At 45.4% G+C, this 24,672-nt stretch overlaps 1 protein-coding gene across 2 annotated transcripts in view; it reads left to right on the top strand.

Moving 5' to 3' along the window:
* Positions 1-24,672, top strand: part of Plxna2 (plexin A2) — a 201,244-nt gene that overhangs the window by 12,072 nt on the left and 164,500 nt on the right. For both annotated transcript variants that reach the window (XR_004946163.1, XM_036202014.1), the window contains exons 2-3: positions 11,374-12,637; positions 17,184-17,366. Coding sequence is in view for 1 of the 2 variants with exons in the window: in XM_036202014.1 (XP_036057907.1) it covers positions 11,450-12,637; positions 17,184-17,366 (1,371 nt within the window). In the remaining variant the exon portion in view is untranslated. The remainder of the gene's footprint in view (positions 1-11,373; positions 12,638-17,183; positions 17,367-24,672) is intronic.

Here is a 24,672-nt window from a genome sequence, read left to right as displayed (position 1 = left end):
GAGGGAAGTGGCATCCATGCACAAGCATTGCCTGGGAATAATGCACTGGATCTTGACACTGTCACGGCAGGGGCATTTTCTTTGCTCTTTGACCCTGGCACATTCTTTCTCTTCACCCTTAGCTCCCCATCCCTCCAGCTACCTCCTGGCTGTTTACCCTTTTCCAGGCTTCTCTCTCACACTCCATTCATCATCCTGGGCCTGATTCTCCTAGTCCTCACTAGGGAGTTCTTTTCATCCCTTACAACCCCAAGTCCTCCCGTGGCCCTAGACTTTGATATGTCTGTCTAGAACGTTAAGGCCTCAAAGGCATGCAAAGTATGTTTCCCTGTTCCCTCACCAAGAACTGATGGCACTGCAGATAGTGAAGGATCCTCCATGTTGGGTACCTGTGTATTTGGGCACAGATGAGATCCTAAAAAAGACAGACTTCTGCCAGGAATTTCGCCCATCCCTCCATCTCCACTAATCACTTTTTCCTAGCTTCATGTTACCTCCTCTGCTGGGTATATGAATGTGAACTTGTCTGCTACCTAAGACAGGCTGGCTTGACAGTACCTGTTCTGCAAGAGCCAGAGCCTCAAAGGAAAAAATAATGGGAAATGAAGGTGAGAAGGAGCAGGCTGTATAATCAGCTTCCTTGGGAAAGAGTTGACTCCTATTCTAAGGCTGGCTCTGGGTTCAGGAAAAAACACTGGGGAAGAGAGGCTGGGGAGATAGGATAAAAGAGAAATTTCTTTTATGTGATGAGCAAACACTGTGTGGAAGAGGTCAGGGAACCTGCCTGGTGGGCTGTCTTTTCAGCTCCTCCTCTGCCTCCTTTCCATCTTGACTCATTCAAAGGCCATGAGGATGTGAGAGGGTGACCCAGACGTGATGCAACCAGAAGACTGTCAGCAGGGCAGAAATGATAGGACCTGCAACAGTGATTAAGTCCAAGAGGGCTAGTCTCCAAATCAAAGTGCTAGGTGATAACCTCTCACCCAGTCTGGAATGCAGCATTTTGACCTTTGAGCAGCCACTGATGCCAATGAAATGGCGATGTTTCTTCAAACACACACACACACACACACACACACAAATAATAACTTGGAGCTATAGAGTTTACAAAACACCTCTTATCCTTGTCTCCTTGATTCTTACCACAACCCTCTTACCATTTTACATAGAGTAAAGTAAGATTCTCTTCCTCCAAAGGTTAATGTGCAAGATAACCCAGTTAGAGAGAGTAAAATTTGAACACATCTGTCTCCAAAGACCATGCATTTTCTCTGCAGCAGTACTACAGTGAGTTGCTATAACTTCCTCATGGAAATATTTTGTTCTGAACCTTCCTAGAGGACCTTCCCTTGACTATTCTGCTCTTGATCACTTTGTGTGACCAATTTTCCATATTTTTATAAATATATGGTTCTTGTATTATTTATTCTATAGCCGATAGCACTCGAGTTCTTTTGCCAAGACTTTTTGCACAAGCTAGTATGATCCATTCCTTCTCCTTCTCTCCATTTTCTCCACTTAACCAGTGGTTATCATCTGTAAGTTCAAGGTGAACAATAGCTGGGATCCTTTCTAAACTGTTCACCTACTTCTCCGTGAGTTCCAAATGATCAGTTATGACAAATGTTTGAACCAAGCACGACAGATAGATCAAACCATTTCTCCAGGAAGACTATCAAGGATAGTGTCAGCTGAGAAAAACTGTTAATTTCATTCTCTGCACTGTTCAGTATCACACTGAGTGCATTTCTGAGTGAAAGCTCCTGTGCATGTCTATGTTGCAGAGCAGAGCAGCCCAGCAAATACCAGGTATAAGTTCTGCCCTCAAAGAATGTCTGTCCCAGTGGAGAGACTGGATGTTGTCGCACACAAAGGAGTCAGCACTGTACTTTGATGGGTATAGTAGGTCCTGAGACCAGAATTTCCCACTGTCTTTAGATGAGTGGAAGGGCTGTGAAAGGTGAATAGGGTGATACAGAATGTGGAGGAAGGTTTGGGAAGAGAGCTCCATAGAGAACAAACTGAGCCAAGGGTTATAGGAATGCTGTTGGGAATGAAATCACTCTCAGAGAAGTAGGCAGTAAAGGCTAGAGGAAAAAAATAGGCTGGAACAGTCAGCAGGAGAGGCAGGAACCTGAGTATCCAGGAGTTGAAGCCTTTCTGGGCATCAATGGGGAATTGTGCCAGGTATTTCCACAGTGAGTCCCTTGCTTTGCCCATATGCCTGGCAGCATGGTCCAAAAGCTCTGAGAGACAGGACCGTTTGTAGGGTGTGTGAGCCTGGGTCTTAGATGCAGGTGGCTTTCAGTAGAGTCTGGCACAGAGGAAGGGCTGGGTGGTAATGATATGACTATTATACAAATAATATCCCAGAGAAAGCAATGCTCGGTTTCCAGGGGTTGAAGCAACCCTTCTGGACTTTGGGGAGTCCTAGCTTCTGTATGTGGACACCCTAAACCAGCAGTGATGATGGCCACTGTTCCTAACATAAAGACAGGCATTAGGGATGGAACAAGCTCCTTTTTCCTGGAATTTATCAGGTCTGAGGCCACCAAGGGCAGAAAGAATGGTCTGTGAGAAGAAGCAAAAAGCGCCTCACCTGGTCCTCTGGTGGGAAGGGTGGGGGGTGGGAGGAAAAGTAGCAACATTATCCTCTTAGAAGAAAAATCTGTGGAAAACTTTGGGATAATAACTATGGGTCTTCTAGTCAAGTCAATAGAGAATGGGATAGAGCATGAAGTGATAGCCTGGTACTCTCTCTGGCTTATTGTTTCCTGACGTTTTGTTTCTCTCTTCTCCTGCTGGTGTGGATTGAAATTATGTCATTCATTCTCTGAAAACATGTTTAATGGCAGCACAATATAGTATTATATAGAATAACTGCAATTTGTTTCATCATGAAAGTGGGAGATTTGTAACCCTGCTTTCCTGCCCCATTTCATTCTTACAAGAGATGCAGGTTTTTCCTACACAATAAAGAGGGGCAAGAAGAAAACTGTCTCTCACTCCTCACTAGAAAATATTGGGTTGCTCTGAACTGTGACTGCCTGTTCTCAAGCCTTTCACCACAGAACACTCCAGACTCTACCAGTAACTGAGGTTCAGGTAATAAATGACAACTTAGGGTAAGTTTAAAGGGGACTGTGTAGTCTCAGATAAAATATTCACCAAGTTTTACTTAATTTTCTGGTGAGTTTCTTTTCCAAGACTTGTGATAAGAGGGTTTGGCTGAAAAGTAAATTTTAGAAATGTAGTCCACTTGGAATTCTGGGGGAAACACATTGGCCCTGTGAAGTTGTGTCTCCCACCTAAGGACACCACCCAAGGTGCTCATCCTGGACAACTTGGCTTCTTCATCTGCTAACTGTGGACAGTCAACAAACCTAAGATGACAAGATTCCCAGTAGCAGGAAACACAGCTGGTGAATAATAAAGAATTGCAGCAGTGGCCATTCTTCCTTCACTGGTCTTATTTCTGTGATCATCCTGTTCATGGCCCTTAGGATTTGATGTCTCCTAACATGAATTTGACCTAGAAAGAGCATCATCCCATGTTTACATTTTATTTCCTTTGGAAAGACCCTGGGAATTTCTCTTTCTGTGCTTTGACTGAGTAATACTTATGAGAGCATCAACTCGCTGATAAGATGGCTTCCACAGGGGCCCACTTATGATCAAGGGAGCAGTAGACCGCATTTTCTGGTCACCCTTACTCCAGAGGATGGATGTACCCCCAGGATCAGCTTCTGAAGCCTCAGAACCTGCCCATGTATCTTGATTCTTTCCATCCAGCAAGAGATAGCCACAGCAAGACAGGATTTTCCCTGTCCTTTCCCCAAAGGGTGTTGAGGAGGGCAGAGCCCCATGCAGGGGGGTGGGGGCAGGTTAGGTGGCAGGGAAGGCAGCTGCTTGAAATTGATTGCTCTTGTAGTTTAGTTAATACCATGTAGCTCTCTCAGCTCTGCCCTGGTGGTGACCTTTAGATAATAAAGGGAATTCTGGGAGATTTCTGACAGGCTCATGACATATGGAGCAGGTCTGCAAGGTCAGGCAGTGTATCTCCCTGCTCCTGGCCCCAGGGTAATGAATCTTGTTTTGACTTTGCAAAGCTAGCCCAGTCAGTACCCCAGAAAGAAACAGAACCCTCACCTCCCAATCCCACACCAACCCCTCAAATGAGTGCACATCTTGGGATCCTTCATAAGTCAGAGAGACAACTCAAACTTTTATAGCCTATGTGAGGAAAGGACAAACAGTGGATGTTTTGCTAAGGTCCCAGGAGAGCTGGTGTGGTTTCCAGGGCTCAGTCAGAACACTCAGAGAGACCTGGAAAAGAAAACATCAGAAAACCCTCCCTGGTGTCAAGAACAGTGGTCCTGGGACAGGATCCACAGTGAGAAAGAATTGGAGTGGAAATGAACAGCAACCATCCCTGGGAGTCACCATGTCCCATCATGTTCTGAGGGCTGGCAAGTAACAGTAGCACTGTCTAGGTAGGAGTGGAGGATGGAAACAAGAGAGGCCCAAAGAGGACAACCTACTCCAACAAAAGAGCATAGATTAGCAAATCCTGGGGTTCACCCCAAACTCTGCTGCAGAACAGTAGGTCTTCATCTTCTGTGCACTGCTTAGGGCAGGTAGGAAGCAGGACATAGCTTGCTGCCCTCAGATCTCCAGAACACCTGTTCAGCACCATGTATCTCTGCATTTCCTGCCCCAATGGTAAACATAAGTCGTCCCCCCCCCCCTCTCTCTCTCTCTCTCTCTCTCACACACACACACACACACACACACACACACACACCTTAAAAAATAAAGAGAATTCCTAAGCCAAGAAGTTCAAATCCATGACTCTTCTCTGCTATTGGTTGGCTCTATCTGCTGTAGCAAAGATTTCCAGGCTGGTGGGATCAATGACATATTTTAGGGCATTCTGAAGACTGAGAGAATCCAGCTTTCATAGGTGTTGCTCTCAAGGACTGTGAGGGAAGACTTTGTTCCAGGCCTCTATTGTCAATGCAGAGACAATGACTTCTCCATACATATCTCTGAGTTATCTTTCCATGCATGCCTCTCTGTGTCTATAGTCCCCTCTCCTCTTTTATAATTTATTTTTATTTTATGTGCATTGGTATTTTGCCTGCATGTATGTTTGTGTGAGGGTGTTGGATCCCCTAGAACTGGAGTTGCAGGCAGTTGTGAGCTGCCATGTGGGTGCAGGGAATTGAACCCTGATCCTCTGGTACATCAGACAGTACTCTTTACTGCTGAGCCATCTCTACAGCCCCCTACATTCCACTTTTAATGGACATACTGGTTGTATTGATTAGAACCCAACCTCTTATCCTATTGACCTAGTTAGTGAAGTAGAGACTCTTCATTCAAATATATTTAGAAGTCTAAATATTTAGGACCTCAACATGGGAATATTGGCTGAAAAGACACAATTGGACTTTAACCCATTATCCCATCCTTCTGGTTTGAATTGAGTCCCCATGATGACACCTGGTTATTCAGCCTCTCTCCAGTGTCAGGGAAACACAGCTTGATGGAATCCAGGGGACTTTGAAAGATCAGAGCTTAGGACACCATGCTGGACAGACAGCCCATTGTTGCTCCCTGCCTTGCCTCTGGTTTTTTGACTATGGAGACTAGATCTAGTTTAACCCCAACTCCATTTTATAGAAAGTAAAGCTGAGGGTTCCATCTTCCTATAGAGAAAGGGAAAGGCTGAGTAGTTACTATTACCCTCAATTTTTCTAGAAATATGCAAGAGGGCCTACAGTACCACTCAGACTACCTTCTTAGGGGATAGGAAGAAATCAGAGCCCTGATTTCACCCCTCTCTTCTCCTCCCTGCTCTGGGCCAGGGCTAGCCACTTAGCTTCGAATAACACTGGAGTCTGAGGAAAATGACATTCCAGTAATGAAGCACATGCAGCTGGTACAGCAGTGACATCTAAATTGTTCCTTTGGTCCTGTTATTTTCTATAGGAAATTCTCCCTCTTCCCTCCTCCCTCCCCCTCTGCCTTTAAATCTTGTGCATAAAATACGCTAATAACAATCTTGGTGTCTCTATGTGAGTGACAGCTGAAATAAGAAAAAGACTAATCGTACCTCCTGCAGTCCTGTCACTAGGAGATTCATTGAGCCTCTCCCTACCCCATCACATTCCCTACCCCTCCCCCATTCTCTCTTTCTCCATGGTCTCTTCTCAGTGAGAATCATGGCCATTTGAATAATAATATTATAGGCTCCATCAGGGTGACAGTAGGGGAAAAAATCGGCTCAAACCCATGATTATTCCTTCAATCTAATAATTATTTAAATACCAGATAACTTCTTTCAGTCTAATTGTGGCTTTCCAGCCATCAGTGTCCCCAGGGCAGTCACCCTCTTGCTCACCTTGTGCTACCAACATGCCTGGACTAGCTCTGAGGTTGGTGCTGGAATGTGAGCTTGTCCCACTATGAGGGAAGCCATCCTTCTGTCCTTCCATTGCACTAACCCCATTGTACCAAGGGAAGATTGGGTAGAATGTATATCAAAATCTTTAGTTCAGAAATTTCTTCCTCCTGGAATTTAATTCATTGAAATCTGAAGCCCAGTGAGGTCTTCTGACATCACAGGTCCAAACCCTTGCCTCTGGGTATCCCTTGCCAGCCTTCTAGGATACTCTACTTCAGAAACCACCACAGTCTCTTCTGCAGTCTGCCCTAGGGATGGGGTAGCCTCCAGGTAAAAGAGCACTGTGGTAACCAGCTCCCAGGACCCACTTCCAACATCAAGGGAAGAAATATTAACTTCGTGTTACAAGATAGTCTGTCCCTGACTGAGTTTGCATCATTCTGAACAAGTAAATTCCTTTCTGTAGGGGTTGGTTGGGTTTTTGTTGGTGGTGGTTTTGTTTTGTTTTTAATGTGAAAACAGAGGTAAGTGGTAGATTAGAGTAACCTTAGAATGTCCTTTAATGCCCACCCTGAAACAAAGCTTTCAAATCCAGCTGACTAGAAAAGAGATCTAGAGAGGGAATAGATTATCCTCTGCCTTGGAAGAAAGAAGATGAGGGAGTCCCTGAGCTGCCAGATTTGTCCTTCGCCATCTGTCCCCTCTGATCCTCTGGGTCCTGCTGTGTATACCATCCAGTAGAGGACTGGTCAATATAGGCAAGACTACTACTGTGGTGACACTATAACAATAATGACAGTGAGCTCTGTCAGCACTGTGATGGTGCTGGTGACTATAGTGGTGATGGTGATGGTAGGAAGGAGATGGTGGGACTCTATCAGTACTGCAATGGTTCTGGTGGTGACAATGATGACAGTGATGGAGAGAGTGGCAACAGTTAAGTCCTGTCAGTACCATGGTATTGCTGGAGGCTACAGCAGTGATGGAGCAGGTGGAGATGGTGATGCTGCCCATGGGTCCTGTGGCATGAGATCCAGCATGCACTTTGACTCTGTCACAAAGTTCTATGCAGTTCTAACTCCTACTGCCTGGTTAGTAACCACATGGAGGCATATGCACATAGACCTCATGGGAAGGGCAATAATGGTGGGAGGAGGGAATGCTGCACTGAGCTAAGCTGGAAATGCCTCACTTTCACTTCCTTCCTGGATTACCACTGACACTTATGCCAGCTGGTCAGGAAGGTATCAGATGCCTTAGGTGGCTGTCACCAGCACCTGCTGCCTGGATTCTAATCAGAAAGAGGGTGTCATCAGACCTGCAAATAAAATATTTAGTGGCACCTGCTTTACCCAGAAGCAAGTGTGAACTCTACTTGGTATCACAATCTCCATGGGGAAGATGTTGGGGAGGCTCTGTGGGTGACTCGGAAGTCTAGGACATTATGTCCCTGATGGAATACTGGGGAAGGGAGAAGAAAACTGGTAGAAGAGAAAAGTCCCAGAATATGATAACTGACTTCATGAACTAGACACAGAGAGATATTGTGATGGAAAGAGGGGCACTTTATTAAAAGAAAACTCTTGTTTGTCACTAGCAGAAAATCAGGATTAAGAGAAAGTACTAACCATACAGTGTCACAGGCTTCAGCCAAACTGAGGATGGAGTATCTGTTCTGAGACTGCTCATATGCTAGAGGAAAGCAAGAAGCTGGAAATATCAGTTGGTAATAAGGGTTATGGCCTCCTGAGCACATGGTTGATGCTGTGCTGAGGGCATGTAGCAGTGATGTCAATCCCTCATGGCAGGTCCCAAGACTAAGCCCATTTCCAGTAGATGGAGAGAGAGCATCCCAGAGTGACTTTGTGCTCTGACCAGATGCACTCAGCTGAAGCTCTGCTTAAAACCAACTGTCTGAGTCCTTCATCTCAGCATTGAACCATACCACCCTCTGCTTTTGACAGGCACAAAGGTAGCTGCCCTCCTTACCCTGAGCTCACCTAGGTGGCCTGACCTTTGACCACTGAACCCTGCTTTAGAGCAATATCTTGGTTCCATCCATCTTGGCATATAAATCTATGGCCCTCGAGATAATAAACCTTTCTATCCCTTACCACAGGAGACAGTGTCTCCTCTGGACCCCAGTATCCAGTAGCAGCTGCTGGGGTGAGTAGCCTCTGGGCCTGGGGATGAATTTCCTGACTAGTCACCAGGATCATGCAGTTAGAGGGGTACAAAGAAAACAGGCCTACTTCAGAGATGTACTGGAAAAGCCTGTCTGATCAGCTACCCAGGCAGTATAGAAGGAACTCTGTGGCTATTTAACCCAGACTCTAGGAACTGAAGGAGATGGGCCTCAAGGCATCATTTCATCCAGAAGGAGGAATCTTACAGATTGGCTAGTTATGACAGCTCGGGAAACAGACTCAGGAAAATGCTAGACCACTATACTCACTATAAATTTGTGAGTGATGGACATTGAACCAGTATTCCTGAATTCTCTGTACTTCTTTCTGCTCTGTGACCTCAGGCCTTCTAATTATCAGCCCAGTTTTTCCACTCAGAATCCAGCTTTCAGCAGCCTCCCTGATGTCTTCAGAAAGGCTGTGTTGAGACTTGTGCTATAATATGACAGAGAAAATTAGCCTGGGTCTGTTCTTTTTCCCTATCACTAACCTTCCAAATAAGCTCTGCCACAGGGCCAGGGGGATCAATGCTCCCCACATAATGCCCTTTCATAGGAAAGAAAAACATAAGCAAGAAGAGAAGTCAGGGATTCCAGTGCCATTTCCCATCAGAGGCCTTTGTGATATTGTAACAGGTACCAGTGGTTTGGCTAAGAAGTTCCCCCGCAATACCACACTGACTTCCATGACAGCCAGAGAGGTAGGTTTTTGTTTGTTTGTTTGTTTGTTTGTTTGTTTAACCTCATTCCAAGAAAGATGGAAATGGGACTTGATCAGGCTAATGTCCCAGATTTGTTCCTCAAGCCACTTACTACTGAGCTATATCATGGACAAGGGAAGTGAGATGGCTGACTGTGTCTTTAGATGCTAGTCTCTACTCTCTGGACTCCTCCTTGTGTGCATGGGTTAGGCATGTATGTGGATGTATGAGGTGGGAAGGCAGGAACATGCAGTGCATAAACTCAGTGCCACTGTGCTTCAGAGAGCACTTCTATCCTACAAGCACCTATACCTGCAATAGTGACAGGCAGTCTCATCTTCAAAGCTCGTCTTAAATGGACAATCTGCTCTCATGCTGCATCCTCCACCTGAAGCCACTTGTGGTCACAGGGGAGCCCACCTGTGCCCCATATTCTAGAGAAGACCATGCAGTGTGGCCTCCTACAATTCCCCATTTAGCTGGAGAGTTTGAGGATTCTGTTATTTCCTTTCTGCAGCTCCTCTTGAGGAATTCACGTCCTGCTACCGGCCTCAGGACATAGCTAAAAATAACTTGCTTTTCAAACTGAAATCTGGGCAAGTTGGGAGCCTTTGCTTGTGAGGCCGGAAGGGCTGTGTTAGAGTAGCTAAGCTCAGCCCCAGCCTTGCGCTGCCCTTCCTCTTTCCAACGAAGCCTGGGACCTCATGAATCACCTCCAGAACACCCATCAGAGTCCGTCTGGAGAAACTGAGTCAGGTTAGACCTCCCTGGCACTGTGCTAGCTGCAGATCTATGCTGCAGAGTGGAGAAGCAGGAAAGAGAATCTCTAAATATACGAAGAAAAAGTGGGTGGCAGTGGTATCAGACTAGTTATAACCCAGTCCAGCCAGACTGAGGAGTTGAGGCCTCTGCTAAGCTACCTGGGAGCAAATTCTCTTCCTAGCTGGAGTGTTTCCGTTTCTGTCATCAGTGTACCCAGAGTTCTGTCAGTACTTGTCAACAAGGTTGCCCAGGCAGTCAGTTCAGCTTGAGAAAGGCTCTCTTAGGTAGATGGCTGCTGCCTCTTCTGGTGCAGCTTTCACCTAACTGCTGTTCATCCTAAAAAGTCAGGGGAAGCAAGATTGTCCAGGGTTGACTGGGTTTCCTGACCTCTGTCCCCTTGCCTGGGATCTCCCCATGCTGGTCTTAGTGGGTGTCCTCGGGGTTTCTTTCTGCTTACTGGACAGCTTCTTGGAATGCAGACAGGATCAAAGCATTCAAGAGGCTGAACTTGAAGTGCTGTGATCAAGGCCCAGGGCTAAACTCACAGATGATTGAGCAGCCAGAATTCCCCAGCAGCAACCAGCTAAAACGGACCCTCCTAATCCTCTTCCTCTACTGCTGCCCAAGTATTCCTCAACAGAGAAAAGAGCTTGGGGGTTCCTAGAACCCATCTATTCCTCTCTCATGAGGCAGGGGCTATGACTGTCTACAGAGGAATAGGCTCATCTACCATTTCAGGGGGCTTTTCAGGTTTTGGGATGGCAGGTTTAGGAATCCAGTCTTTTTTGAATAGCATACTTTCCATACATTCCCTTCCCTCAGGACAATGAGGGACACCACAAGAGGTGACCAGCACTTCTCCTTCCCTATGGATATCAGAGCATGAGAAGAAAGTATAGGATCCTACAAGTGTAAGGTAAAGGGAGTCTGAGACAAAACGAAATGTTATTGGCATATCATACTAGAGTAAGGGGTTCTAAAGTGAGTATGTGGGGAAGACATTTCAGTCCTGACATCAACACTGACTGAGTGAGTGAACCCCAATCTTTTAAACTCTCTGAGAGATAAAATCAATGTCTTAAAATGGAGATGCTTTGTACAATGTAAATAAAACATACAAACAAAAGCATATTATGCAGCATAATGGCTAAAGACCAATGATAATGGGATTCCCTTAGAGGAAAATATGGTAAAAGTAGAAAAACTGAAATGTAGCAAGAGAGACTCATAGGGCCAGCTGGATTTGGGAATCCTGGTCAAGCAACACAGTTCATGTAGCATTTACTTTCAGTCTGACCCCTTGCCTTGTTTCTCAGAACCATGTGAGAGCTGATCCAGAGAAGTGGAGTAGCACACAGAGGAGCTGTCCCAGCAAGCCTTGCCCCTCTCGGGATGGAGCAGAGGAGGTCCCAGCTGTGGGCCATGCAGGCTGACAACTTGTCTGTGGTACTGCTCTCAGTGGCCTGGCTGCTGCTAGCTCGTGGAACCACAGGTATGCCTCAGTTCAGCACTTTCCACTCTGAGAACCGTGACTGGACTTTCAACCATTTGACTGTACACAGAAGAACAGGGGCTGTGTATGTGGGGGCCATCAACCGTGTCTACAAGTTGACAGGCAACCTCACAATCCAGGTAGCTCACAAGACAGGGCCAGAAGAGGACAACAAGGCCTGCTACCCACCCCTTATTGTTCAGCCCTGCAGTGAGGTGCTCACACTCACCAACAATGTCAACAAACTACTGATCATCGACTACTCTGAGAATCGCTTGCTTGCCTGTGGCAGCCTCTACCAGGGTGTTTGCAAGCTCCTGCGGCTTGATGACCTCTTCATCCTGGTGGAGCCATCACACAAGAAGGAACACTATTTGTCCAGTGTTAATAAGACAGGCACCATGTATGGTGTGATTGTGCGCTCTGAGGGGGAAGATGGCAAACTTTTTATCGGCACTGCTGTGGACGGCAAGCAGGATTACTTCCCTACCTTGTCCAGCCGCAAGCTACCCCGTGACCCTGAGTCTTCAGCCATGCTAGACTATGAGCTCCACAGTGATTTTGTCTCCTCCCTCATCAAGATCCCCTCGGACACCCTAGCCCTGGTCTCCCACTTTGACATCTTCTACATCTATGGCTTTGCCAGTGGCGGTTTTGTCTACTTTCTCACTGTCCAGCCAGAGACCCCTGAAGGTGTGGCCATCAACTCAGCTGGAGACCTCTTTTATACCTCAAGAATCGTGCGTCTCTGCAAGGATGACCCCAAGTTCCACTCCTATGTGTCCCTGCCCTTTGGCTGCACACGTGCTGGGGTAGAATACCGCCTCCTGCAGGCAGCTTACCTAGCAAAGCCTGGTGAAGCTCTAGCTCAGGCCTTCAACATCAGCAGTGATGAAGATGTGCTATTTGCCATCTTCTCCAAGGGACAGAAGCAGTACCACCACCCACCCGATGACTCTGCCCTCTGTGCCTTCCCCATCCGGGCCATCAACTTGCAGATCAAGGAGCGATTGCAGTCCTGCTACCATGGCGAGGGCAACTTGGAGCTCAACTGGCTGCTAGGAAAAGATGTGCAGTGTACCAAGGCGGTAAGGAACCTCCATGTACTTTGCTCCTCATTTCTCTGTACTCTTGTACCCTCAGCTTCTGGACTAGTAAGAACCTGGAAGAAGAATGGGTTTTAGGCAATCAGGTGATGACTACCAATTGCAGAGTCTTGCCTATATTACATTCTTGAAATAAGTTTGCTGATTCATTAAATCAATACTAATACATGCCTTTGTAGGCTTACAGTGCACCAGGCACTGCTTTTGGTGCCTGCTAAGCTGCATGACTAAGCTACATACTCTCAGAGAGCTTACCTACTAGTGAGGCAAGACAAGCAAACACATAAAGCAGCCTAGCCTGATGTGGTGGTGCCACTTGTAATCTCAATACTCGGAAGAGTTGGAGGTAGGAGGATTAGGTGTTCAAAGTCATCCTTGGCTGCATAGTGAGTTCAGTGCTTGCCTGGCTACATAAGACTCAGACAAATAAAATGATACTGCCTGCCAAATGGTAAATTTTCTATAGAGGAAAATAAAACAGGGCAGAGAGCAATACTAGAGAATATCTACCATTGAGAGAGTAGTATTTGGAGCAGTGGCTGAGACAGAAAATGCATTCCTGAGAGAGGTATCAAGTGCAGAGAACTTGGGACATGCCTAAGCATAATATGAACACTTGATTCAAGCATATGAGAGAGAGAGTACCACAGCATACTTGTTAAGAATTCAAGATTTAAATCTAATCAATTAGATTAAAAATCAGTTCTTCCACCAATATCCTGTGTGTCCTTGAGCAAGTTATATGTTACAAGTTTTTCATCTTTAAAATAGAAATAATATTATCTTTTTTATTATGAGGATCATGTTATATGAGGGTCAATAACTTATGAAAATAAAATGCTTGGCATACAATACTCACTCAGTAAATCAGCAGTTAGGATTACCACTGCTAATCATAGTTATGAAGGACTAGTTATTTGCCAGTTATCTTACTTTCATAAAATGAGAAATCTGGATTTAAGTTATCTCCAGTTTGCGTCACTAAAGTTTTATGAACAAATATCTTCAAATAAGAGAAGTGGAAAGGAAATATAAGGGTTAATCCCTTGCAGCACCTACCCTGGTTCCCGTGGTCTTGTCAGGAGGAAGGAAACTGCTGATTCCTGCTTGCCTTCGAGCCAAAATTAAAAGGAAGAGGACACTGTGCTGTGCTCCAGTGGTGCTACAGAGAGACAAGTCCTGACTAGTGACGATGGGACATCAGAAACACTGGTGATTGCTAGAAGGACAAGTGCCTTATAGCCAGTAATTCTCAAACTTCTTAATGCTGTGACCCTTTAATGCAGTTCTTCATGTTGTGGTTACCCCCAGCCATAAAATTATTTTGTTGCTACTTCATAACTGTAATTTTGCTACTGTTATGAATTGTAATATAACTATCAGATGTGCGACCCCAGGGGGTCTTAACCCACAGGTTGAGAACCACTGCCTTATAGGAAAAAACTCCTCTTCCTGTCATCCCCTGGGGAAATGCCATTTCAAGCACCAAAACAGTTGGATTGCATAATGGTTGTCTCCCCTGGTTCTTATAGTCCAAAGGATCTCAGTGTTAGGGACTAGAGATGATTTAATGGCCTTTGAGAAATTTAAAGATCAAAGAGAAGTCATGGCCCTGAGCTTGCCTTTACCATAGTCTGTGGACTAACATGTAACTCTCAGGTCAAATATTTTAACATTGCTCCCCCAAAAAAGCATGAGGATGGGACCCATCATTCAAGAATATCAGTTATACATGAAGTGCTGTTTTGAGCAGTTTATTATCTCACCTAATCTTCACAGGTAAAGCACTAATTATCATACCCTTTTACAGATAGAAAGACAAAGGCTTAGAGAATGTAAAATAAAATGCTTAAATCCATATAGCTGTGAACCAGAAAGCAGGGTGTGAATTCAGGGCATCCCACAGACTCCTGATGCAGGATCTATAGGCAACTGCCTCTGAGAAAAGTCATACTTCAGTCACTTGCTGTCCATGCAAATGGAAAGGAACATCAGGCATTGAGGAAGAAATTGCCATTGAACCCAGGGGCTTAGTTTTAGAAAAGATCATTTCCTTTGTAGTTCTGAAGACTCCAGCATCAGGAAGAATCTAGAGAAGCCCACAGCTGCTAGCAAGGGCTTTTCACTTCTGTTACTATACCTCAGAAACTGGCTTAGGTCACAACTCTGCAGCTCTACCAGCCCCTGGACACAGTGGGAAAAAACTGAAACCATGAAAACAAACTATAAAGAATTTTGACAATGACCTGACTTTACTCTTTTATTTTATAGAAGGAAAAACTGAGAACCAGAGAGGGCACATAACAGTAAAGGCTGATACAGTAAGGACAGGGCTAAAATCCTAACTCTTACAGAGCATCTACTACTTACAGAACAAGGATGAGAAGGAGAAGCAGCAAGGGTAGAGAGCAGTAAATACCTGCTGGCACTGTCCAGTAACACTGGAAAAGAGTAAGTGACTGACTCCATACAACAGAGGAGGAGGGAGAGCCCTGGTCTACAAGATTTAGCAATTCCTGTGATGTAAACATGGCCAGGCAGGCTGGCTTCAAGCAGGAGTGACATCACTGGATGTACATAGACATCTCTCATGAGCTAGCACTAGCATACAATGGCTTCTTTACTTCCAAGCTGTAGTGTGGACTCTGCCACCAGATTTCAAGGCCATTCTTAGTCTAAAAATTTGGTGTTCTTTCTTATGGGATACTCAAGTAGTTTTTTAGCACCATCATTCCCGCCAGTAGTAGGAGTGGCAGCTGCCCACAAGTCCGAAGGTCACAGAGACATGTCCTAGTTCCCCTCAGGACTGAGGAGGGAATACAAGCTTGAGAGAAAAAAAAATGTGCTCTTACTTATTAACCAGTTATTCTATGGAAATGAAGCATCAGTTTGCTCCTCCCTGATGAGGGTGAAAAGGTAAGGTCAAGGGAGCCTTCTTGATGTCCACTGCTATGTCTTCTGTTTTTCTAAGAAGCCTTTTCCAAACAAGGTGGGAACAGCTCCCCCAGCACTCAAGGTCTTTTTTGGTCCAGAATCTGCAGCCTTTACTGCAAGATTGCATGCTGGGCAGTTAGCTGGGGTGTTTGGAGCATCCACCAAGATATAGGCTCATGCCAGGTGCTATGCAACCCCTGTCCTCAAGAGTCATGCATCCACTCCCTTCTTTCCCCCTCTACCCAGAGAGACATCTAGCTGGGCATGCTATGGTCTTTTGAAGCTTGAAAGCCCACCCCTCAGTGACATACCTCCTCCAACAATGCCATACTTCCTGATTCTTCCTGAACAGCTACCAACTGGGAATCAAACATTTAAATACATGAGCCTATAGGAGGCATTCTCAATCAAACACAACACTATCAATCCAATTCTCCCTTTGACAATTCCAGAAGAGGATGCTGTGCCCCCAGTGGACTTCGCCAGAACATAGGGTGAGAATGAATCTTCTCATTCTCTGTTGAGCAAATTTTCTCACTTATTGAAGGTAGCTTTCTTTCAAAGTGACACAGTTCCTCCTGGCCCACCACTAATCCCTTCAAAAGGCTGATATAGGAAGAAATCTCTTTGAACACCTATAATGTACAAGTGATAGAGGCACACATTGATAAAAGTCTTTTTACACACATTGCTTCACTGAATCCTCTGTAATTCTTTCCAAAGGTGTGGGGGAGGAAGTATATCATTCCAAATGAAGAATCTAATGTAGATTAAATTTGCCATCACAGGCTGGTGGCACAGGCCTGTAATCTGTTACTGGGGAGGTTAAGTCAAAAGGGTTACAAGTTCAAGCCCTGCCTGAGCAATTTAGTGAAACTTTGTCTCAAAATAAAAAGTAAAAAGAGGACTGAGGAAGTAGCTTAGTGGTAGTGCACTTGCCTAGCATGCAAGAGGCCCCAGATTCATACCCCAGAACTCTAAAGATTAATAAATAAATTCCAAAGCAAAAGACAGTATCCAATATTATCATTTTCATTATCCAAGATCACTGACATTTTCAATGAGTCCCCAGGATGGCAGGTAGTAGTGATAGTTTAGTGGCTTAAAATTCCTCATGCCTCAAGGAAAAACTCTACAGCCTAAGAAACACTAGCATGCTCAAAGAACAAACAGGAAACCTCTAGGCCTGTGGAATCTTACAATGTTGCCTCTAGGCTGAATATCCTTTGATGGAACCCTGTTTAAAATAGACAGATCTCCACAGACATGGTCTAAGGGGACATGAAAAGAACCAGAAGGTGAGTTCAGTCAGCTTTACAACTTGAGCCTGGCTTTCCTGGCAGAAAAAGGGTAGGCATGTGACTCTGGGAGAGTGGAGATGGCTAGTCACTCTCAATCTGGTCCCATGGGAGCCAAGATGTCATTGTGGGCCAGGTGGCAATGAGCTTTGTCTCTAACATGTTAGACCTTTGATCCCAGGCCCAATCCTCTCTGAGGCCTGGTATCCTCAGGCTGACAGCAATGGGTGGGTAGTTTGAAGTGACCCTGCCATTCTTTCACTGTGATTCACTCTAGTTCTCTCCTGTCCTTCCAGCCAGTCCCCATTGATGATAACTTCTGTGGCCTGGACATCAACCAACCTCTGGGAGGTTCTACTCCGGTTGAGGGACTGACCTTGTACACCACCAGCAGGGACCGCCTGACCTCTGTGGCCTCCTATGTTTACAATGGCTACAGTGTGGTTTTTGTGGGGACTAAGAGTGGCAAGCTGAAGAAGGTAAGAATCAGTGTCCTAACTGTTCTGACACATTGAGTTCTCAGTTAAGGGGCTCTTCTTCTAGAAGGTAGTGGTCAGTGGAGATTTAACTATAGGCAAATTCTTGTTTTCTTAAGGGAAGGGAATGGAATGGGGAGGAAGATAGGGATCAGTTTTGTGGTTAAGCCTTAAGTTGTTTCCTCCAGCCATCAGTCAGTAAGTACCTAGGAAATACAAGTGTATTTCAAGGTTGTCAAATATCAAGGTATTGGGAAGGTACTTTGCCTAAAGATAAAACCACTCTTAATTCCCAAATCAAGTAGAACTTATTTGTTGTTGCTTTTGTAATCCACATTGTGAATCATATGCATTGTAACCCCTTTATTGCCTGTAAACTGAAAGAAGTTGGCTAGGACAGATTTGGGGTCCTAAGAGCTGTAGTGGTGGATGCTGGTCTCAAGGTACATGATTGGAGCCTAGGTAAAAGACCAGTTACCCATCTTTCCAGCAGTTTTAGACTACCCTCCTCACTTTCTTACCCAAACCTCAGAAGTCAGGAGAAAGGAGATATCTTCCAGGCCTCCTTGAGTACCCCTACTAGCTAGAGAGAACAGGCTGTCTGGGACTGGCAACAAGGGGGCCCTCTTATGAGGGAGGCTGAAGCCAATAGCTTGTACCTGCTTGTTGAGTGTTTAGGGTGTGGATAAGGAGCACCGTCTGGTTCATTATGTGGGATTATAGCAGCTACATTCTTTCCTGTCCCAGCAAATCCCCTTTTCCCAAGCTTACTCTCCTGCCACCCCTCACTAGTCCTAGCACCTGTGGACTTTGCTGCACCTCATCCTTTGATGTTGACATTACCAGGCTCCTTCCTCCTAGTCCATTTAGAGCCCTGGGAGGTTGTTGTTGGGGAGTGTGGAAGAAAGAGAGCTGGAGGGGAATCTGAGGAAGAATTCCCATATTCTTGTTTTAAGTTGTTGTAGAGGAGGTGGCAAGAGTTATGAGAAGACAGATAACTTTCCAAACTTCTCTGGTCTTTGTAACTCCAAATCCCTTTGACCATTTTTTAGCTCTTGGGAAATGTTCATGCTTGTTTCTGTCTTGCACCATCACTTTACCCCACAGCTATGGGACTGTGTTGGCTTCAGTATGTGGAAGAGAGGGTGACTGTGGTCCTATCATTTGCTTGCCTAAAGCTGGGGAGGGCAGGAATCATTCCCTCCAAGAGAATTATTCCCTGAGGTTGGGAAGTGGTATATTCTGCTGGTCACACCTTGGCTTGCATGCCTCAGGCTATCTACCTCCTTGCTAAACAAGGCTCACCTCATCTAGTTGGACACATTTGCCTGACACATGGGACTTGGGCAAGGAGGAGAGTTGGAATACCACCTACACAATCCTCAGCAGGCTATGTGCCATTCTTAGACATCTGCCTATGAGGCTTCTGTTACTAATCTGCCTGCCAAAGGAAGTACCTTTTGCCGAAATTGTACAGAGGTTATCTAAGGTACAGCAAAAGCAGTGTCTGGGCTGGCGCCTGGCACGTTGTCCATCTTTCTTTCATCTCCAGTTGCTGGTCCAGACTGTCTCCTTTACTGTCTTGGAAGCTACATTAAAGGATGGTCTATTCATACTAATTCTCTTTAAGCCCATCACCGAAGTTTTATTCATAGGATAAGGCTAACAAAGTATAACCATCCTGGTAAAATAGGACTGTCTTCTGAAAGGCCTTGAAATCATCTAGCCCACTACCCTCATTGTTGTACAGGGAAACTGAAGCTTAGAGAAATAGAGTGATTGATCCAGATAGAGAGATATAAGGCTAGTTGTCTCTTGTCTTGACCCCCAAACTTGGCACTCTTCACTTTGAGAAGCAGCGGTAGACCTGGGGGATGGAGACAGAGAATGATTTTCAGGCCCAGACTTGCTACAGAGTTCAATCAAGGGCTAGTATCTCTACTTACTCTGGCCTTAGACCTAAATTAAGAAATCAGTATTATTAGATAAGAAGAACGGCCCAGCCAGGCTTCAAAGGAGTAACTGCATCTGCTGACCCTTTAGTATTCATGCATCTTACTCAGTACACATCTTTCCATATCTCACACACATGCACGCACGTGTGTACACACACACACACACACACACACACACACACACACACACACACGTAGCCTAAGCTAAGTTCTCTGGGCCTTGTAGGAGCCCTAGCAGACCAGTCACTGTAGCAGGTTCAAGGGCAAGACTGTAGATATAGCTACCCACTTCGTGTCCCAACCTACAAGTTGTCTTACTGTAAGGTGCTATTCCTTTGGCTATGAACTCATGATATCACCATTTTTTCCCTCTGAGCAGCTCACCCTTCCCTTCCACCCACACTACTTTGTGGTACTTGATACCCATACCTGGCTCCTAGTGGCCTCCCACTTACCAAGCAACTCATCTCCACCCTCTCCAGAGAGAAAGCCCATGAAGAATTTATGGAATGTCCCCAGGAAATTCTAGCATAGTCCAGGCTCCATAGCTCTTTCAACACAGGAAGGAAAATAAAGAAAAAATAGCTAAGAGTCAGGCAAGGGGAGGGAATCTGGGTGCGTCAGAGCTACTCACTTCTTCCCTGCCTGGCCAGGCGTCTCTCAGACGGTCCAGCCCTCATCTACAGAGGCTGGTAGGAACAGGATGTCCCTGAGTGAGGAAGTAAACTCACCAAAAGTAGCACAACCACAATGATCTTAGATGCTCATACACATAGGGAACCCAAAGACCAGCCTTTGTCTTCAGAGGCACTGGCAGGTGAAAAGAACAGGGAGAATAGGACCGAGACCTCAAAGCCAAGATGCAGTACATGTAGGACTAAGAGCTGTGCTTTATAGAATGTAGAAAGACAGGCAAAGCTTCATCACAGGGTGCATACAACAGCTCAAGCAATAAATGTGGGATCAGTCTGCAAGGTCTCATAAAGGAGGAAGAGTACCAGGTTATCCTTTTAAGAGGTGAATTAGAGCCTAGTATGGCTATGAACCCAAAGAGAAATGTAAGAAAAAGACTCAGGATTAGAGCCCAGCCAATTGTGTGGTAGTACATGCTTCAGCAAACTCAATTAGTCAGCACCATAGAAGCAGAAGAACAGCTTCCAGATCATGAGCATCATTGACTCCTTTTGATGACGGAAATAATATAACAGAATGTTAAGAAACCAAGTATGAGATAAACAAGGGCAGCACGGATGTGGGAATCATGCTATGTTAAATAGAGTTCTACAAGAATGAAAACCCAAGGAAAAGGAGCAAAGCAAGTAGATAAAGACAGTTCTCCAGGTAATGCAATGTACTGAGCACCTGTTATGTTCTAGGTGCTATGTCAAGTCCTTTGCAGCTACTAACTCACTGAACTCTGATGTAGCCACTCTGAGGTGAGTGCTGTTATCAACTTCACTTTGCAGATGGGACATAAAGGCAGAGTAAGGTAAAGAAATTTGTCCAGTTCATGACTAAGCCCAGACTTGATTCTCACTTGTTGGCATGCTTAGCCATCAAACTGTAGAAGATGAATTAGGCTTAGTCATTGTGGCCCCAGAGGCTATTATATGTAGGAGTTGCTGCTGCAGAACCAGCTTTTCCCATAACATAGAGAACTATTTGTTATAACCAAACTGTCTTACTTTAAGGAATAAATACCTGGTCAGTAGATGCATCCAGTAAGGGGTACTGTAGAAGGACTAACTCTAATCTAACCCTAGTTTTAGCACTGCATCCTACTACAGAATCTCTCCCATGATGTCACTGCTATGGGATACTCTGACTCCTTCAATGAAACATATGTATATGGTGGTTTGAATAAGAATGGCCTCTATAGGGTTATACACTTGAGTGCTTGTTCTCTAGTTTATAGACTGCTTAGGAAGGATTAGGAGGTGTGACATTGTTGGAGGTGTATCACTGGGGGGTGGCTTTGAGGTTTCAGAAATCCCATGCCAGGCCCAGCCTGTCTCTCTCTGCCGTCATCCTATGGATAAGATGTAAGCTCTCAGCTACTGTTTCCTCATCCTGCCTGCCTGTCTGCTGCCATGCTTCCTGACACAATCATGGACTAACTCTCTAAAACTGTAAGCGAGCCACCAATTAAATGCTTTCTTTTATAAGTTGCCTAGATCATGTTGTCTCCTCACAGCAATAGAACCGTAACTAAGACAATATGACAATGAAAGGCAGGCCACAGCAGAGAATGGGAACAAAAACAAGAAGGTCAGGGCACCCTAGATATGGAATTTGAAGTTCAAGCTAGGTTGAGCCTGCCCTAAGCATGGCTGCAAGTTCTTCAGGGTCAGGTAGAGGTGTTGGGTATGGGCAAGGCAGGGCCAAGGTGGTGATGGTGCCTGGGGCAAGACACAGGAGATGGGATGTATGGTGCCTTGGAGCCTGAACACTGTCCCCTGTGGTGACATCCTCCTGATTTGATTAGAGCATACTGTAGGAATCCAGAGAAAAGAGACAATGCCCAAGCAGGTAAAGGAAGAGTGGTGGCAGGAACCGGAAACTCATTTCAGATGGTTTTCTGATTCCAGGGAAGAGTAGAGTATGCAGTGCAAGCAAAGTTAATGGGACACAGAACCAGGGGCCATGCTGAATCAGGGAACACGGGGCGGGGGGGTGGGGGAGGCTAGCTCAAGTTTCAGGATGCTGCTGCTCTGGTTCCTCCCACCATTCACAGTGGCTAGAACTCTGCCCACCTGCCCCCCCTACTGTTCCACACACTGCCATGTGCCCTTGCAGAAGCCAAGGTGGCACTCTGCTTCAGCCTCCAGTCTTTGGAACTGAGGATGTAACCAGGAGTAAAATCTGCTGTTTCCCTGCTCTTGCCTCTTAGAAAACTTGCCTATTGCCTACTAGCTGTGACACATGCTCTACCCAGTCACTTCAACCACTGAGAGCAATGCCTGTCGCATACCCCAGGCACCTGACCCCACTGCCAGATAAAATACCTCACATTAAGGACTCTGTAAGCTGACCTCAAATGTACTGGGTTGTACTCTGCCAAATCCCCTTTTAATAATTGGAATAGAATTGGATGCCAGGAGTGACTCTTATGGATGGGGCTATTGCAGAGGACAGTATTCATAATGTGTGAGCAGGTTCATTGGCTGGCAGCAGATAAGGAGTTATGGAAACAGAAGAACTCTTACTGGATTACAGGAAGAGAATGCTTTCTGGATAGTATTTAGAAGAGGGAGTAGTGGTGCTCTGAGACATTAGCTGGTAAGACAAGAGGGGACAGCATTTCCAGTGTTGCCTAGAGACCCTGGAATAGCACACACAGCCACCTGCCTCACCTGGATTAGATGGAAACTTTGCAGTAGGCAGGTGCAGAGACCCAGGCAACCACTGTTCCTCTAGCAGCCCTTTGCTTTTTAAGTCTTGAGACACTTTTGCAAATTCACCAGTACTATTCAGGCTCTAGAGATGACCCTGGCTGTTATAATAATTAGCTAACAGTAGCTACTGAAATTGCCAACATTTTTAAAGGTAAACTGTTCCTTGCCCTTTCTAAGGAATACACCAAGGTAAGGTTTCTAGTCTCCATCTACCCTACTCTATCTTCTTGTAATCTCACAACTGATCCCTTAAGAAAAGCCAGAAAAAAAAAAAAAAAAGTGTACTTCTTGCATTAACATCTTAGGCCTTAAAGAACTGATCAGAATTCCTCCCCAGGGCCCAGGGATAGTGCACAGAGGTTTGATAAAGGTAATATGTCCAAATTTATATGCTTTTCTTTCCACATGGCCATACTGACATTCACACAGACTTCCTCCCTAACACCTGAGTTCCTAGCCTATTACTTGGCTCCCCTTCTAGTGTGGGGTCACGGTGGCAGCTGAAAGGCCTAGTTGCTTGAAAAGCTGGGAAACATGACTTTCTTCCTTGCCAATCCCACAGAACAAGAACAATAGCCACTGGTTCCTCAAAGTGGAAATGATTCACTTCTCTCTCTGCATGAATCCTTGATCCTGTAAACAACCAGGAATAGGAGCTGGGGAGGCAGTTCCAGAAGCCCTGGTGGTTATCCTGAGACTAGAGACATCTGACACGGTCCTCTGGCGTCCCCAGGCATCCCAGCAATGCTGAGTGAGATCTGGAGTGGTGGTGGGCCAGTGGATACTCTCTGACCTCCCCAGAGCCTGCATCACAGGGGTGGGGTACTGGCTCTGGAGCTCACTGCCACATCACTATAATGAGACTGGCTCCTTGCCCAGACTCCTGCCACCAAATTCACTGTTTGTTTTGTTGTTTTATGGACCCCTTGGGGCCAGAGGACTGGTCTTCCTAAAGCTGGGAAAAGAGGCATTTGGTTGGCACTAGGAATAAGTTATACTTACAGATACCCTCCCCCATATGTATATCCTGCTCAGCCATGACAGATGTAGGCAGAAGGATTTAGCTCTATCCAGAGTCCCAGCAGGCCTAGGGAAAGGGCTTCCAGTCTCCCAGAACCCTTCTGAAAATGGGAAGCTAAGGGCTTATTTATTTTTTGCATCTTTTGTGCAGCTTGTACAGTTCAATCCTAGTGATTCCTGTTTGAGGCATAAAGCAGAGTGTTCTGCTGGCTGTTCCTAGTCCAAGAGTGAGTCCTTGCAACTCGGGACTTATTACAAGAATGTTAAAAACAAAGGAACTGTGCCTTGGAGTAAGAGATTGGAGATAATGATTCAACCTCATAGCATTCAGGTGATCCAAATAGGTTCTATAGATTTGTTACAGGCCAAGGTGCTAATGTGTAGAAGTCACACCCTCAGGAAAGTGCCCACCACATACATATATGTCCTTTAGGCAATTAGGTCTTGCCTGCCTATGAACAGGACAAGTGTCTCTGTCCGAAAGGACTTCCAAAGACCAACTGTTCCAGTGCCTTCCCTTTGGAGTAGGACTAATATACATAATAAAAAATTCTGTAGTTTCCTGTGATCTAGTTCTGAATAAAACCTGACAACAATCTCTGCAGTGACCTGTCCTGTAAAGCATTCTTATCCCTGCTCCATGAGATTATGTTACTGGAATAGCATTTATCAAATGTTGTGGTTTGAATGAGAAGACCCCCCAACCCCTGCCCATAGGCTCATTAATATATTTGAATTCTTGGTTCCTAGTTTGTGAAATAATTTGGGAAGAATTAATAGAATTGACCTTGTTGAAAGAGGTGTTTCACAGGGGATGGGCTTTGAAGTTTCAAAAGTCTGTGCCAGGCCCTGTCTGTGTCTCTGACTCTCTCCTCTCTCTTTGCCTTGTGCTGTCTTTAAGATGTAAGCTCTCAGCTTACTGCTCCAGCACCATGTCTG

This window comes from Onychomys torridus, chromosome 11, assembly GCF_903995425.1.
Source record: "Onychomys torridus chromosome 11, mOncTor1.1, whole genome shotgun sequence".
NCBI lineage: Eukaryota > Metazoa > Chordata > Mammalia > Rodentia > Cricetidae > Onychomys > Onychomys torridus.
This window is presented reverse-complemented; position numbering and strand designations above follow the sequence as displayed.